Raw genomic sequence first — 15464 nt, 5'->3', positions numbered from 1 at the left:
ACCTTAGCATCTGAATATTTGTCAGTTTCTTATCCAAATCTATACCCCAATCAGACAAATATGTACTCATAGAAATTAAAACTATATCTTCTAGCAGATTCAAGTATCATAATCTAGCAGTTTCTAGCATCTGAATATCTTCTAGCAGATTCAAGTATCATAATCTTGTTTAAAACTATATCTCACAATCGAATCCTCTTTCTCTCCTTCTTGGATCTAATCCAGAAGTTGCTTCAACAGATTTCCGATAAATGCCTGGTACAAAGCTTCTACTTTAGAAAATGTTGATCAGAATTACAAATAAATGGGAATTGGTTGACTGATTCACTTAGTAGCAGTTCAATTTTCAAGACAGTTTCAAATATCTATGGCATTCATGATGAAGATTAGGTAAAAAAGTAGAAATGCTTATCACAAAGAAGAAGAAAAAGAAGAAGTTGACTGAAACAGTTTGCATGTTTTACGTGTCAATGTGTCCTTTGCATGACATATCAAGGAGTTACTTTATTACGAAAATCAACTCATATCCTTCATAAGACCATCTTATGAACAAAAGGTGTGTCACCCCATAATACAGAGCTCTATAAACACAGAAAGTGTCATCAGAACTTCTAAGAGGAAGCACAAAGTACCTTGCATCCACATACACCAGACTCCAGAGTTTCTCTTAGCATATCAAGCAGAAGCGGGGCTCTACCCTCCCACTCTGAGTCAATTGAAGAGCAGATTTTGCGAGCAATCTGCATTTGGATGTCCAAGATCCAGAACTCAACAAAGGCATTACACATTCATATGAAGAAACTACAGTCTATCAAGCACATACCATTGGGGAAGCGATCCATTGAAGACGACTTCAAACACTCCCTCAATGTCCTCAGACAAAAAGCCTTCGCTAGATAACCATCAAACGACATGGACTCCCCAGCCAGGAACTGCGAACACCTGTAGAGGGCATTTACAAGCAACAAATGGTACTTTTTTATTGCCTCAGGATCTAGGAACCTGCATACATTTAAACAAATCACATCGACCGAAAAAGGGAAGGAAATATAGTGTAATTTCTGGATTGGAATTGGAACTGTAATCTATCAGAAGATAACTTTCCACGTACTGAAGCCATGGTTGGACCTGGTCAACCAGAGCCAGAATCCTCTCGTAGGCAGCCCCGTCCCTTGACTTGCTCTTGAAGGCACAGCCCACGAGGCAGATAATTACCTCAATGGCCATCGTGGCAACTTCAGGATCATCAGCGCAGACAAGCTTTGGATCAGGTAACAAGCTAATAGGATCGGCATCCTTTCCCCTCTGTGACTTGCGTTCCGGTGCGGCTGCAACAAGAACAGAGCGGAGGCTCTCGAGGAGAGAGATGGCCTCCTTTTCAGCCTTGCGTACCTTCCCCATGCTTCCAAGCTGCAGACCAGCCGGCCCCACTGAAGGTGAACGGAGTAGGGCTTTCCGGCGAGGCAGGGACCGATGCACGACAAGCAATCGATGGTGAGCCATAAACTCCGAGAAGCTCGGTGGCCCGCTGTTCATCCTCCTCTCGTCCTCCACCGCCCCCGCCATCGGAAGGCGGTTTGGGGATCTTGCGGAGAAGGGCGGGCAGGAGCTTAAGAGCATGGCAGAGGAAGGGGAGGAACTGCTTCGCAAGGGGGCGGAGCAGTTGGGAGTCAATCTCGGGCTTCTTCTTCTTAGGAGCGCCCCGTTTCTTAGAGGCAGCGCCGGTGCTCTTCCCAGCGCCGGGGCGGTGGGAGTCGAGAGGTATGAAATTCCCGAATGGGAGCAAGAAGGAGGAGAACCGATCGTACAGGCCCCTGCAATCGAGCTCCGGAGGGCACCGAGGAGGGAGGAGGCGGTGGTGGAGTCCATTGTCGTCTGGGAGGGGGGCAGGCGCCAGGGGTGGAGGGGGGGGGGGGGGGGGGGGGGGGGGGGGGGGTGAAGGGAATGGTTCGGGAAGAATAGGGCAAATATGGTGGAATGGGCGGGAATAAAAGGTTTACAAGCGGGCTCGGGCACTTTGACACGGTTTGGCTCTGTTGTACGTGGTGTTTCGAAATGAAACTTCTGTAAGCGTACCTAATATTAGAAAAATATATATAAAGTCAAGTTTCGGCGGCAGACTTAATGTTCAATAAATTATTTTGCTACATTTCGAAATTATTTCTTTAATATATTTAATATATTATTTCATAAATAGGAAGTTAGGAACCATGAACCATGAAAAATATAATGACAAGAAAAGTGACGTAAGATAATTAGTTTAAAGATAACAAGATTTAGTTTCAAGTAGCCAAATTATAACTCACAAAAAGAAATTTATTTGAGCAAAATAGTTAGACCCCATTTGGGGAGCTTTGGAGGGCCAAAAAGCACTTTTTGGTCCTCCAAAAGCACTTTTAAATGAAATAAGGGTGTTTGGTAAAAAATTTGAACAGTTATTTTAACTTTCTCAGAAAGCTAAGAATAGCTTTTCAGAAGAAGCTCCATTTTGGAGCTTTTCGGAAAAGCACTTTTAGGCCTAATTGGAAAGCTGTTTTTTTACCAAAATACCCATGATAAAATATAACAATTACACAAAATGTTTCTTTAAAAATTATTTAACTAATTTTATCACCTAACTAGAAAATTTGTTATATTATGAAAAATTAATTTACGCTCATAATTATAATATTTTATATCTTTATTATTGTATTATACTATAAATATAATATTATATTACATTATATCATAATACATTAATATGTTATGTTAAATAATTTAATATTATATTAATTATTATGCTATAGTATAGAATTATATTATTATATTATAATAATATTATTACATTACAGTAATATTATACTATATCCTATATTTATGTATTAATACATATTATATTTATTATGCTCTGCTGTATATACTATGCAATATCCTTTATGCTCATTTTTGTCATACCCAAAATATTTTCCTCATTTTTTTTACCAAATACATATTAAAATGGCACAGCACTTTAGAAATTTAGTTACCAACAGCAAACAACTTTTTATAAAAGCTCTATTTCAGAAAGCTCTACTGCCAACAACTCCCTTAAACGGGGCCTTATAATTTGATTTGCAAACTAAGACATACATATCTTTGTGCGGACATGCAAATATATACAATAAACATATATTTACATATTAAAAAAAAGAGAGGAATAAGAAGAGTACATGCCCTCCGAAAGCATGAAGAATCTTGGGTTGAATCGTTTCTAGCTCCCAATAGTTTGCTTGGATCTGAGAACAATCATGGAAAGTTTTCTCTAATTATAGCAGAAGTATCATATTTTCCTAGAGATTGGGAGGACTTTTCATTATTCTATTGTTCCTCTAATTTCTTTTCTTCAAGGATCCAACAAGAGGAGAGAGAGTTTAAACTATACTGAATGGTTTGGTGGTTTTCCAAACATCCAAAACTATTCTCCCATTAGACGCACCCAACCATGATCCCTGATGGGAGGGAAAATGGATCGTCCTACTCTAGCGTGGAACCACCCAATTTTTTGCCAAGCAGCCCAGGCTTCTGTCCTGCTAAGAGCCAAGCCGACCTCAGACCCCGCCAAAGGGTCGAGCCGACCTCAGCCAGAGGCCAGGCCGACCTCGGACCCTCCCGAAGGGCCGAGCCGACCTCGCCAAGCATATGTCGCGACCTCCAAGCCTGCCCGACCTCGACCGGAATCTACAATGACACCCCGCCCCGAGCTCAGGGTGCCCTGTAGTGTTACAAGAGTCGAAAAGGCCCCATCGACCGTAGGTATAATGATGCCCTGCAATAACCTCACTGCACCATACTTTGATTTGCTAGCCACGCCATAACGTGCTAACCAAGGGTCGTACCCTAACATGCCGCCAAGACCTCCTTTTGCGTGCCACACGCTACCGGACCAAGACCTCTTTTTGCGTGGCCACACGCTACTTGGCTAAGACCATCTCCTCCCTTGAGGAGGATGGACCATCCCTCCACCACCTGGACACCCCTGTGAGGACTATAAATAAGCCATTAAAGGTACGCAAAAGGGGGACTTTTTCTCCTCAGAAAAATTTGGTACTGCCCTAACTTAGCCATCAGAGGCCTTCGCCGGAATTTTCAGCCAGACTTTGTGCAGTGCCCCAGCATGCAGGAGGTGGCCTCCCTTTCTCCATCCCGGTCGACGGCTTCTCACACTCCTCCGACGTGGTCACCCTCATGCCAGATTTCAACCCCAACAATCCCATTTCTGCATCTTCTACCAGCACATTATGGGTTTACCTTGCACAATTAAAATTATGAGTTCTCAACATTTATCTACTTTGAAAAAGATGCCACATGGATGAGGGATTGGAATCAAGAAAAAACTAGCCGTTAGAGACAAAAATAGAGCCGTTGGAATCAAGAAAAAACTAGCCGTTATGCCTCCCAGCGTGCTGGAGTCGACTCGGCTGAAGTAGGAGTCGACTCGGCTGAAACAGGAGTCACTTGTGAATAGTAGTCTGTCGGCACTGTAGCTGGGAGTCGGCTCCGCACTGTAGCGCTGAAGTTGGAGTCGACTCGAGATCACTGTAGCGCTGAAAATCAACTCTCTATTTTTTGTTTGTTCTCAGTCGGAGTCGACTCGTAGAGTATCGAGTCGACTCGAGCACTGTTTCTTGAAACTCTAGAGTGCCAGAGTCGACTCTAAACTTTCCGGAGTCGACTCGAGGACTATTCTTTTGAATCTTTCTTTGAATTTGCTCCTTCAACTTGAATCCTTTGAACTTGGAAACTTGGGCCAATGAAGTGAAGCTTTCTTCCAACTTTTTGAGAGCTTTTGAGGCCTTCTTGTATTTTTCCAACTTGCTATGTTCCTTGCAAAATAAATTATCTTTCTTCTTGCAACACAAATATTAGTAATTATACTCAAGGTTTTGTGATCATCAAAATCAATCTTTAACTCAATCTTTGGGTCATCAGTCTCCCCTTTTTGATGATGACAAAACTTGTAGTATGTGCAATATAAAATATATTGTGTTCTAGACTAATGCATAGCTAAGTTGCATGAAGTAGAAAACATATATATTTAAAACATACTTCATGATAATGCTTTAGATTTAATCAGCTTAACACAATCAACATATTTCAATTTAAGCTATTTGTATTCAATTCAAAACATAAAGCATTATGAGCATATACTTAGATATTTCTCCCCTTTTTGACAACATCAAAAAGGTTGCAAGATAATGAAACATTAAGCACAAAGATAAGAATACTCAAATATTTCTTTTTCTTTTTGTACTCTGATTTGTATGTCAAATTATTGCAAGAATATGAATCATATAACTCAAGGCAATAATGTTAGAAAAAGATTAATGAGCATAGATCAGAGCCAATTATAGTGAGAACACATCGAATGTGGTTCCAAAGATAGTTTTCAAATCAAGTGTAGGTGGAATCTTTCTCAAGTTAATTCAAGAAGTACCAAGAATGATATTCAAAGAAAGCACGAATGAAAATCTAATCATTCTTTAATAATAAGTATGAAAGCTTGTTCATTTAAATCTTTTGCCCAATATATTAAGTATTTTAGCAGCATGAGAGCAATTGAACTAATTTTCTTTTTGGAGTATAATAGCAATATATTAAGTATGATTTCAAAGTTCTTTTATTCCTTTAAAAATAAGTACATTTTGATACATATAATAATGAATTGGCACAAAATTGAAGTTCTAAAGAGCAAGCCAATAAGAACTCATTAGAATTCCAAAATAGATTTTCTAAGAGTTACTCAATGAAGTTCAACATTATTCGGTGTTCTTAAGCTAGAGGCTCTTAAGATCAACTGTTTGAATTGCAATTAGGATCACTTCTTATTCGGTGTTCTTTCTCTCTCCTTTAGTTATGGATTTATGCGATTAAGTTCCATATGATCTCTCCCTCTAAAATTTTCTTTCTCCCCCTTAATTATTCATTCCATTTAAGAGTTTAAAATTTGAAGATAGTGTCCAATAAAATTGTCAAACTCGAAAATATATGTTCAATATATTCTATTTCCATAAAGCTCAAATTTTGAGATAAAACAACCTTTATACAACTCATCTCAAGGTACAAGCTTATTATGTATTCATGAAGTCATGCAACACAATGAGGTTCATCAAAATCAATCCATAAAATTCAAGGTATGCATCAAATTAAAGTAACTTTAGGATAAGATACTGAATACCTAAAGCTCCCCCTCAAAAGATGCATTCTTCTTTAATCATTCTTTTCTTTTGTTGAATTTCAGATTTTAATGATAAACGTGAATAAAACTGAAAATTCTATGATATCGAGAATGTAGAGTAATCTAGTATTATTCAAAATTTGTAGCAATTACTCTTTCTAATCCTTCAAGAGCAAGTTATGCTTTCTCTTAATCTTAGAGAAAATGTATAGAAATATTAATCAGAAAATGATTCATTTGAAGCTCAGTTTCTTTCAAAGGCATTTACATTTTCTTTCTTTTAGAATCATTTGAGTGAGCTGAAATATTTCTAGCTTTAAGATCATTCACTCTATATATATTCTGATGGAAATCTTTAAGAATGTAGGAGAGAAAAACATATAGATGATCATTGAGGTATATATATTTATAGAACTCAATTTCTTAATCATAGTTTTTCAGCAATATATACATGAAACACAATAAATCTTTTTAATATCAAAATAAAATCATATATTTAGAAATTTTTGTTTTCAATCAAGATCATCGAAAGACACATCATTTGGACCAATATTAGTACACTTTAAGGATAAGAAAAGATATGTTTCGGATGCGTATCGAGACAATCAACCAAGGTCAAAATTAATTCTGTTTTTCTTATATTAAAATTTTCATTTAGAAATCATATTGAGTTATTCTCCTGAATGACGTGATCATTGAAGCATATAACTAAGGTTACAAAGATGTAACGATATAAGCATTTTTAAGTTAAGTTTAAGCTTTTATACAAAATCAGATTCTGAATTTTCATAAGAATTTCCAAGAAGGCTTTCATAATTATAATTTGAGATATGTATCTTCTACATTGTAGCTCATCTTAAATCACTAAGATTGAAAACACATATTTCAATAACATTCGAGCACTTTCAGAATCTTTGTATTTAATATTGAGTTTCGATACAAAATAAAGGATATTTTAACAAGTATTAGGACATTATGTATCAAAGTTAGGCAAGTAGAAAGATAGATCAAGATCAATTCATTTTGCCTAAATAGAAATATCCTTCTCTTCTTCTTTTTGTAAATCTATTTAACTTTCAAAGATAATCGTGAATGATAAAACTGAAATTTCTTTTTAATATTACCAAAAAAAAACTTTATGTAGTATTTTAAACATTCAAGCATTGGACACAAGTTAGTTTGAGGCAAGGGTGAAGCAAAGACTTGTGAGCAAAGTTAAGACATATTCCAAGTTAAGACATATTTCAATCAACTTATTCAAGCATGGAGCATTACAAAATATTGAGAACCCATAATTCAAAACATCATGCCACATGCAAAATATATTATGTGTTAAGTTATGCATTAAAATATTAAGAACAAGCATGTCAAGGATCAAAATCAATTCTTTTCGAATTAACTCCCCCTATTTAAATATAATCTTCCACTAATTTCATCCTTAAGGTGTGTTTCCAAGTGATTAATACTTGACTTGATTCTTCTTATATACTTTCATTTACTTTGTCATTCATTTCCTCCTTTTTTTTGAATTTCTTTTCTTAACCAATTAACGAACATTTTGATATTGTTTTTTTTTGTTTTTACTTTCTTATGCTCTATACTCTATTTGCTCCCTATCCGGTGGAGTTGGAAGGGGCACGAGGTACTACCACTAGCCTCCCTCTTGTGCCGTCCCTAATATACCCTACACCGAATAGTTGGGTCAAATAGTGCCGGGTACTACCACTAGCCTCCCCATTGGCACCATCCCTATGATGAGCAATATAGAAAATTTAAAAGGTTTACTTCAAACTCTCCCTGTTTAAGTGTAATTAATTACGGATTTTATCCCTTCCAAAAGTGCTCACACAATCTCACAAATGTGCCGAATATATTATGCTTGTTTTGCTTTTCCTTAAGATTGAGTATTTGCCTTTACTTAGATTTTACTTCTCTTGAATAATATCCATTTTCTTTTCTTTATCTCTCTCTCTTTTTGTTATTCTCAAGTAATTTACATGAAAGAGCAGAATAAAGAAATAATCTTATGTATCATATAGATGTATATCATGCAAACAACATTTTCATTATGCTCAAGAATTCATAGCTTCTCACAAGTTATTTAAATCAATTTTAAGCATATACTTGTGTATTTCATGGTTATGATATAGGCAAAGAATATTTTAGTTTGGCAAACCATGAAACAATTTCTAAAAGCATAAGTCAATTAATACATATATAGACATGATATCAAGAAATTAATAATTAAAGATTTAATCATGCCATAATAAGATTTAAGTTATTGACTTTGCTCAGCTAATTTATGAGAGAGGTATCTAAAATTACCGAATCATTCTATATTCTTCAAGTCAAACTAGATTTCTTATGTGTGAACTTTTGGCTGAAGAAGGTCCTCTCTCTTGTTTGCATGAATGTTTATTGTATCTTATGTGGATATCCTTCAAGTTGAAATCTCTCATTTTCTTGCTCAAGGATCCTGCATTATTAACAAACTCCTTTTCTTTCTTGAAAGAAAGTCATTAGTTTCTTCAAGATACAAAACATTATCCAACATATTTTTAACTAGATGACTCAATATAAGATATGACAATAGTTGAATATTGAGTCACTTTACTCAAGAGATTGCCTAAATATAAGCAAGCACATATCACTTGAACTAAAGATAGTTTCATTAACCAAGATGGTTCAAGGACAAGCATGTGAGGCAATAGGAAGATTTATCAAGGTCAAATCAATTTCTTATTTTCAAAATCATTTAGTTTAGATTTATTTGCTTAAGATAATTATCAATAAGACACGCTAGCTAAGTTTTAATCAACTTATCTTAAACAGTTGTTTCTATCAAAATTCAGATTATGATTTATTTGTTATCAATAAAATATGATTCATTAAAGTTAGATTGAAGTCTTGCACAAGGTCACATAATGAGCATACAATCTGGTCTACTAGCTGTATGATAAAATAATTATTCTATCATGCTTCAATACAGCTTTAAAACAATAGATCTACTTTGCTCATCCTTTTCAAATTCTACAAGATGGGGTCATAGACATACCTTCTTCATGCCAATCTTCTATAAGAGTTTCTTGTGGACTAACTTTGGTCAATGAAGATCCCTTTCTTGTTTGTCTTAATTTGGAGTTTGAGAGAAGATGTTAATTCATTCATCATACATATTTCAAACTCACCTTGCATGAGCTAGTAAAATCTTCATATAACTCTTCATTAGTAGAACCAAAAATGATGTCATCAATGCATACTTTGAGCAAACAAGATATCACAAATTCTTCTTTTTGATGCATAGATTTATCACTATTACTTTCTATCAAAAAAGGTTACTTAAGCTTTTATATCATGCTTTTGATGCTTGTTCCAAATTATATATTGCTTTATCATATTTGTAATGAGTGTTTTCAAATATGGTGGTTATTTAACATATATCTTCTTTAATAAATAAGCACATAGGAGTGCATTCTACACATTCATTTGATAGAATATAAAGCTCATAAAGCAAGCAAATGATAATGGTGATCTTTACTTCTAATCATGCAAGAATTTCATCAAGATCTATTTCATCTTTTCTTGATTTAGTCTTTTAGTAGTCATCAATTATTAAGTGCATTTCTGAAAAACTCAATTTGGTTCTAATTATTAACATGTTTTCAGATTGTTATATGTAAAAGATTAACCATATATATATAATTTGATTTTAGTATCTTGATAATAAATCATTAGTCTCATAAAGAATAAAATGACTTGATATTTCTGCAACTAAAATCTTTTCATTGAATATTCTATATGCATTGCTTGATGAATGATATCCAAGGATAGACATATCTCTATCAGATTTGGCATTATTTTCATAAGAACATATCAAGCATAACATGTACGACTGAAAAATATGAAAGATATGCAATAGTTTATTTTCTATTTTTCAGAAGATCAAAAGGAGTTTTCATCAAAAATAGATATAATAGAAATCATATGTATGACAAGCAGTGATGATAGCTTTTAACAAAAATCATTTAAGTAGACTATCATACACATTGTCTTTTTCATTTCTTCAAGAGTTCCATTAACACTATTTTACTTATGGTGTCCTTGGTGCTGAAATAATTGGATTTAATATTATTTTCTGTATAAACTTTATCAGGATTTTGGTTTTCAACACTGTGCCTTGAACTCTTTATCTTCACAGTTTGGAAACCTTTTTCATTTGAAACACTTTTACAAGATTTAGCAAATACAGAAAATACTTCAATTTTATTTGCCAAGAACAAATCCAATGTAAGCTTTTGAAAACTTAGTGATGGAAATAACATCTTTAGATTTAGAAATTGATTCTTGTTTGTTTCCTTAGTTAGCATGCATAGCAAATTTTTGACCTTTCAGAAGATAATCTAAGTAAGCCAATGACAAGGTCTTTTGAGATTAAGTACATACTAGCATGAGTTGATTTTATATGCCAAAGATGGTTTCTTTAATCTTGGTATTCATAGTGCATATATTCAAAAGCACACCAAGTACACATTATCATATCTATGATCAATAAACAATAATGCCATGGATAAAAACTCTCAATCAAGCATATAGAGAATTCATAGAGTTATTCTTAATAAATTGATTAATCATTTAGCAACTTATCCAATAGTGAGTAAAGTATACTATAAAATGAAATGATTTGATTATATTTCCAAAAGTATTTTCTATATCACAAAATTGATCAATACTTGCAATTCATATCAAATACTAAAGCAAAAATAATGATGAGATGCAAGGATTACTGATTTCATTATTATTATTTTGTTAATTACTTTTCATAAGTATATTTTAAGTTTCTTTTTTCCATGGGTATTTTGGCACACCTATGTCTACATCCTCATATTTTCATTTTGGGTACCCAAGCTTGCTTGGGTCCTTGAGAGTTAGGACATATGGTTCCTTTTGGAACCCAAATCTGTTTAATAGTAATAACTTTACCATTTGATTTAATTGTGTTAGAACGATGGAAAAGTTGTTATGCCCATTCTTTTCATGTTTGAAATAAGTTATCTTATTTAATGGTTTGCTTGGTGAATTGATAACCTTTTTCTCTTGAGATTTATTGTTAAGTAAAGGAGTCAAGCCAAGTTTTGATTTATCATAAGCAACATATTGGCTTTCAAACATCATTTTTAATCGTTCTGAACTTACGGTGAATTTGTTAATAAAAGATTTTAATTGATTAATTTTTTACTTAAGTTTTGATTTTCTTTAATTAAGCTATGATTTTTCTGAATCAATTCTTCTGAAAATGACCTTAAGCTTTTATTTTCAGAATTCAGTTTGTCTTGTATTTCAGCAATAGAATTTCTTTCTTTTGAAATTTCCAAATTTAGCTTTTTAAGATTTTTATTTTTCATAGCTAATTTTCTACATTCGCCATACAAATCATGAAAAGCATTTAAAAGTTCATCATAAGAAAATTCTTCATGAAATTCATTTGGTGTAAAATTAGATTCAGATTTTACCTTATCTTCTTGTGCCATAAAGCAAAAGTTAGTTACCTCTTGTAGTTCCTTGGAGCTAATATCATCATTGTTGCTCTAGCTTTTATTTCCTTGCTTGACTCTTCCTTGGTCAAAACTTTCTTCCTTTTTATCTCTTTCTTTCTTTCTTCTTGCTTCCTCTTCTTCTTTGTCTTTAGGAAGCTTTTGAATTTTTTTGTTGTTCTTTCTTCCTCGAGTCGACTCGGGTTTACTTGGAGTCGACTCGACTGACTTGAGAGTCGACTCGAGATCTTCGGGAGACGTCTCGTTCTCAGAGGCCTAAAAGATGATTCTCTGTCTTTTGAACTGTTCTGCCTCGGAGTCGACTCGGGCCTTGTCGGAGTCGACTCGGTTAACTTGAGGGTCGACTCTGAAATACTTGGAGTCGACTCGTTCACAGATCTCCAAAACTAAGTCTCTGTTTTTCTCTAGGAGTCGACTCGGACAACCTGGGAGTCGACTCGGCTGAGGTGGGAGATTCAACACCTTTTTCTGCAGTCTCATTGTTAGTATGTAATTGAAGCACATGTGAGCTAATCTGAGATTTATCATAAATATTTTCCAAAGTATCCCAGATCTCCTTAGCAGATAAGCATGCAGAAATTTCATTAAACTTCGTTTCATGAATAGCACAATATAATATGTTCATAGCATTAGCATTCAATTGTGCTAAGTCCTTTTCATTAATAGTTTGAGACAGTGTGTGAAGGTCATTTATTATGATTTTCCATAAATAATAGTTTTGTGATTGAATAAAAATGCGCATGCGTGCTTTCCAATATGTGTAGTTTATGCCATTAAACAGTGGAGGTCTATCAATTAACTGTCCCTCTCCTAGAAAACTATCTATTTGAGTTGTCATGATCTTTGCTCTTGATCGTGAGATCAACAATTAATCTTGAGCACCTGCTCTGATACCACTTGTTGCCCAAGATGAAACCCAAGAGGGGGGGTGAATTGGGTTTTCTAAAAATTGTGTTTCTAATTTTTACTTAAATTGAATGTGCGGAATGATAAGATGTTACTTACTTAAGTTCTAGGTATTATAGTAATCCAGTGACAAACTAAGCTAGAGCACTTATACTATGGCTTTTAGGACGCAATGATCCTTAATTAATTATAGTTGTATGATCAATTTAATCTATGTAAATTGTAAGAATAGAGTGAAAGCTAAGCAAGTTCTAAACATCCTTATACTCAATTAGGAAATAAAGCTAGAGATATTACACAGTCAATATGTATGTAAGGCATGAAAGCAAGAAATCAGGCATCAAAACACAAAGATATATAGTGGTTCGGTGCACCCCAGCACCTACATCCACTCCCCAAGACCTCTTGGAATTTCACTATATCCCTCAGATTACAGTCGGTTGTTTTACAAGCTCACAACCCAACTTGTTGTTTTGCCGAGATCACAACGAACTCGGTCGGTTTTCACAGGTCTACGACTAGAACCAACCGATTATTTTCACGGCTCACAATCCAACCCAGTTGGTTTTTCCAAGGCTCACCAACCACAACCTTACAACGATTGTTTTCCGGGTTCACAATCAACCCAGTTGGTTTTCCAAAGGCTCACCAATCACAACCTTACAACGTGGTTTTTTCCTTTGGCTCACCAACAAACCTTAACCCCTTGATTCAATCCCTTGATTGAATCAAGTTACAAGATATTAGAGCAAGATTTAAATCAAATACAAGCTTCTCAAATAAGCAAATATATCAAATATAAACAAGTAAGTAAAGGGAAGAAGCCCTCAAAATTTGTAGATGAAGGAACTCGCTTCTTCTTTACTTGACCCTCTTCTAATTTTGCACGAAGTAGAGGATCACCGAGGCAGCACACGGATTGAGAGGAAGCTTTGGGATTCGCTTGGATGCTCTTCTTCTCTCTATTTTGCTTTGAATGGCCCTTTTGTGCTTTTGGGAGATTTTCCTTGTAATCTCTTTGAAATCTCTTCTCTAAATGTTCTCTCCCACTTCCATACCCTCTTTCCTAGCTCTCCTCTTGATTTTATAGCTTTAGAGGAAGTGGAAACAAAAATCTAGCCGTTAGAGACAAAAATAGAGCCGTTGGAATCAAGAAAAAACTAGCCGTACGCCTCCCAGCGGCTGGAGTCGACTCGGCTGAAGTAGGAGTCGACTCGGCTGAAACAGGAGTCACTTGTGAATAATAGTCTGTCGGCACTGTAGCTGGGAGTCGGCTCCGCACTGTAGCGCTGAAGTTGGAGTCGACTCGAGATCACTGTAGCGCTGAAAATCAACTCTCTGTTTTTGTTTGTTCTCAGTCGATGTCGACTCGTAGAGTATCGGAGTCGACTCGAGCACTGTTTCTTGAAACTCTAGAGTGCCAGAGTCGACTCTAAACTTTCCGGAGTCGACTCGAGACTATTCTTTTGAATCTTTCTTTGAATTTGCTCCTTCAACTTGAATCCTTTGAACTTGAAACTTGGGCCAATGAAGTGAAGCTTTCTTTCAACTTTTTTGAGAGCTTTTGAGGCCTTCTTGTATTTTCCAACTTGCTATGTTCCTTGCAAAATAAATTATCTTTCTTCTTGCAAACAAATATTAGTAATTATACTTCAAGGTTTTGATCATCAAATCAATCTTTAACTCAATCTTTGGGTCATCATTGTGTGCGTTTGAATTCTTGTACTTATGCATTTGAAATTAGATTTTATAAAACAATAAACTCTTTGGGTAGAGACAACAGTTTGTGGGTATCTGAGCTGAAAACCCTCACGAGACAAAACTCGTCCACTAGGCCACCTAGGGGTTTAAAGCCTTATTGCATACGGTAAATGCAATCGCGATTCCTGCGAAAGTGAGTTAGTTTTTTTTTTTTTTTGCTCGAGGACTAGCAAAATGTAGGTTTGGGGTGTGATAAGTGCTAAATAATGCATAAACTAATATCTTATTTATAGCACTTATCATTATTTTAATTCAAATATTTGTAAATTCAACTAAAAAATTGTGTTACCTTCACCATTGCATTTTAATAAATTATTAAAGGTAATTCAAGTTTTACTTATTACTGATTGAGTCTAATATATGCAGGTTGAGTCAAGTTCATTAGGGATTATTCCTGGACCTAAACCACATGCACCCTGCAAATCAAGACCCTCTGATTCAGTCACCTAATTTTCTTTCCACATGATGCCAATTCTCCTATTTTAATCTCAAAAACAATAAAATCTCTTCAATTATTTATCTCTCGATCTCAAAGCATATCATCATAATTGCACGAATCCCAAAGCTCCATCCTCCCCATCGTATCTTCATCACGAGTTCATCTTCCCAACGTCTCTCTCTCAACTTCTCTTCATCCCACGTTCCCTTCATTCCCGTCAACATCCACAACGTCCCAGCCATCAAATATTCTTCCGATTATCACCCACGGATAAGGTCCAGCTTTTCAACCTCATCTCCTCCGCGGATCCGATCTTCCTCCCAGCCGTTCCGGAGCCTTCAGCCAAGTCAACTTCCCCTGCATCTCGGATTGCATCCTTATCACATACATCCCGTTCGTAATCCATCTTTATCCCAAAGCCGTCCCAGCTTCATCCCTTCCGCGTTCAAGCCTCAGCTCATCTCCCCTTCATTTCGTTTAGCATCCATCTTCATTCCATCAACCGCATTCACCCATAATGCAACTCCATCCTCCCGAGCCTCACGGACCAGCAAACACGGCATCTAAGACTTATTCTCCCCTGTTCCGGATCACTTAACATCCGTTCCCCAAC

The 15464-nt window shown here is 35.5% G+C and overlaps 1 protein-coding gene across 1 annotated transcript in view; it reads right to left on the bottom strand.

Moving 5' to 3' along the window:
- LOC103696471 (separase) overlaps positions 1–1002 on the bottom strand; it is a 40323-nt gene extending 39321 nt beyond the window's left edge. The window contains 2 exon segments of the mRNA XM_039117281.1: positions 633–740; positions 824–1002. Coding sequence (XP_038973209.1) covers positions 633–740; positions 824–826 — 111 coding nt within the window. The 5' untranslated portion in view covers positions 827–1002.
- Positions 1003–15464: the final 14462 nt, after the last annotated feature.

The sequence above is a fragment of the Phoenix dactylifera genome, unplaced genomic scaffold (assembly GCF_009389715.1).
Source record: "Phoenix dactylifera cultivar Barhee BC4 unplaced genomic scaffold, palm_55x_up_171113_PBpolish2nd_filt_p 000195F, whole genome shotgun sequence".
Lineage (NCBI taxonomy): Eukaryota > Viridiplantae > Streptophyta > Magnoliopsida > Arecales > Arecaceae > Phoenix > Phoenix dactylifera.
The sequence above is the reverse complement of the archived record's forward strand: the minus strand, read 5'-3'. Positions and strand labels throughout refer to the sequence as shown.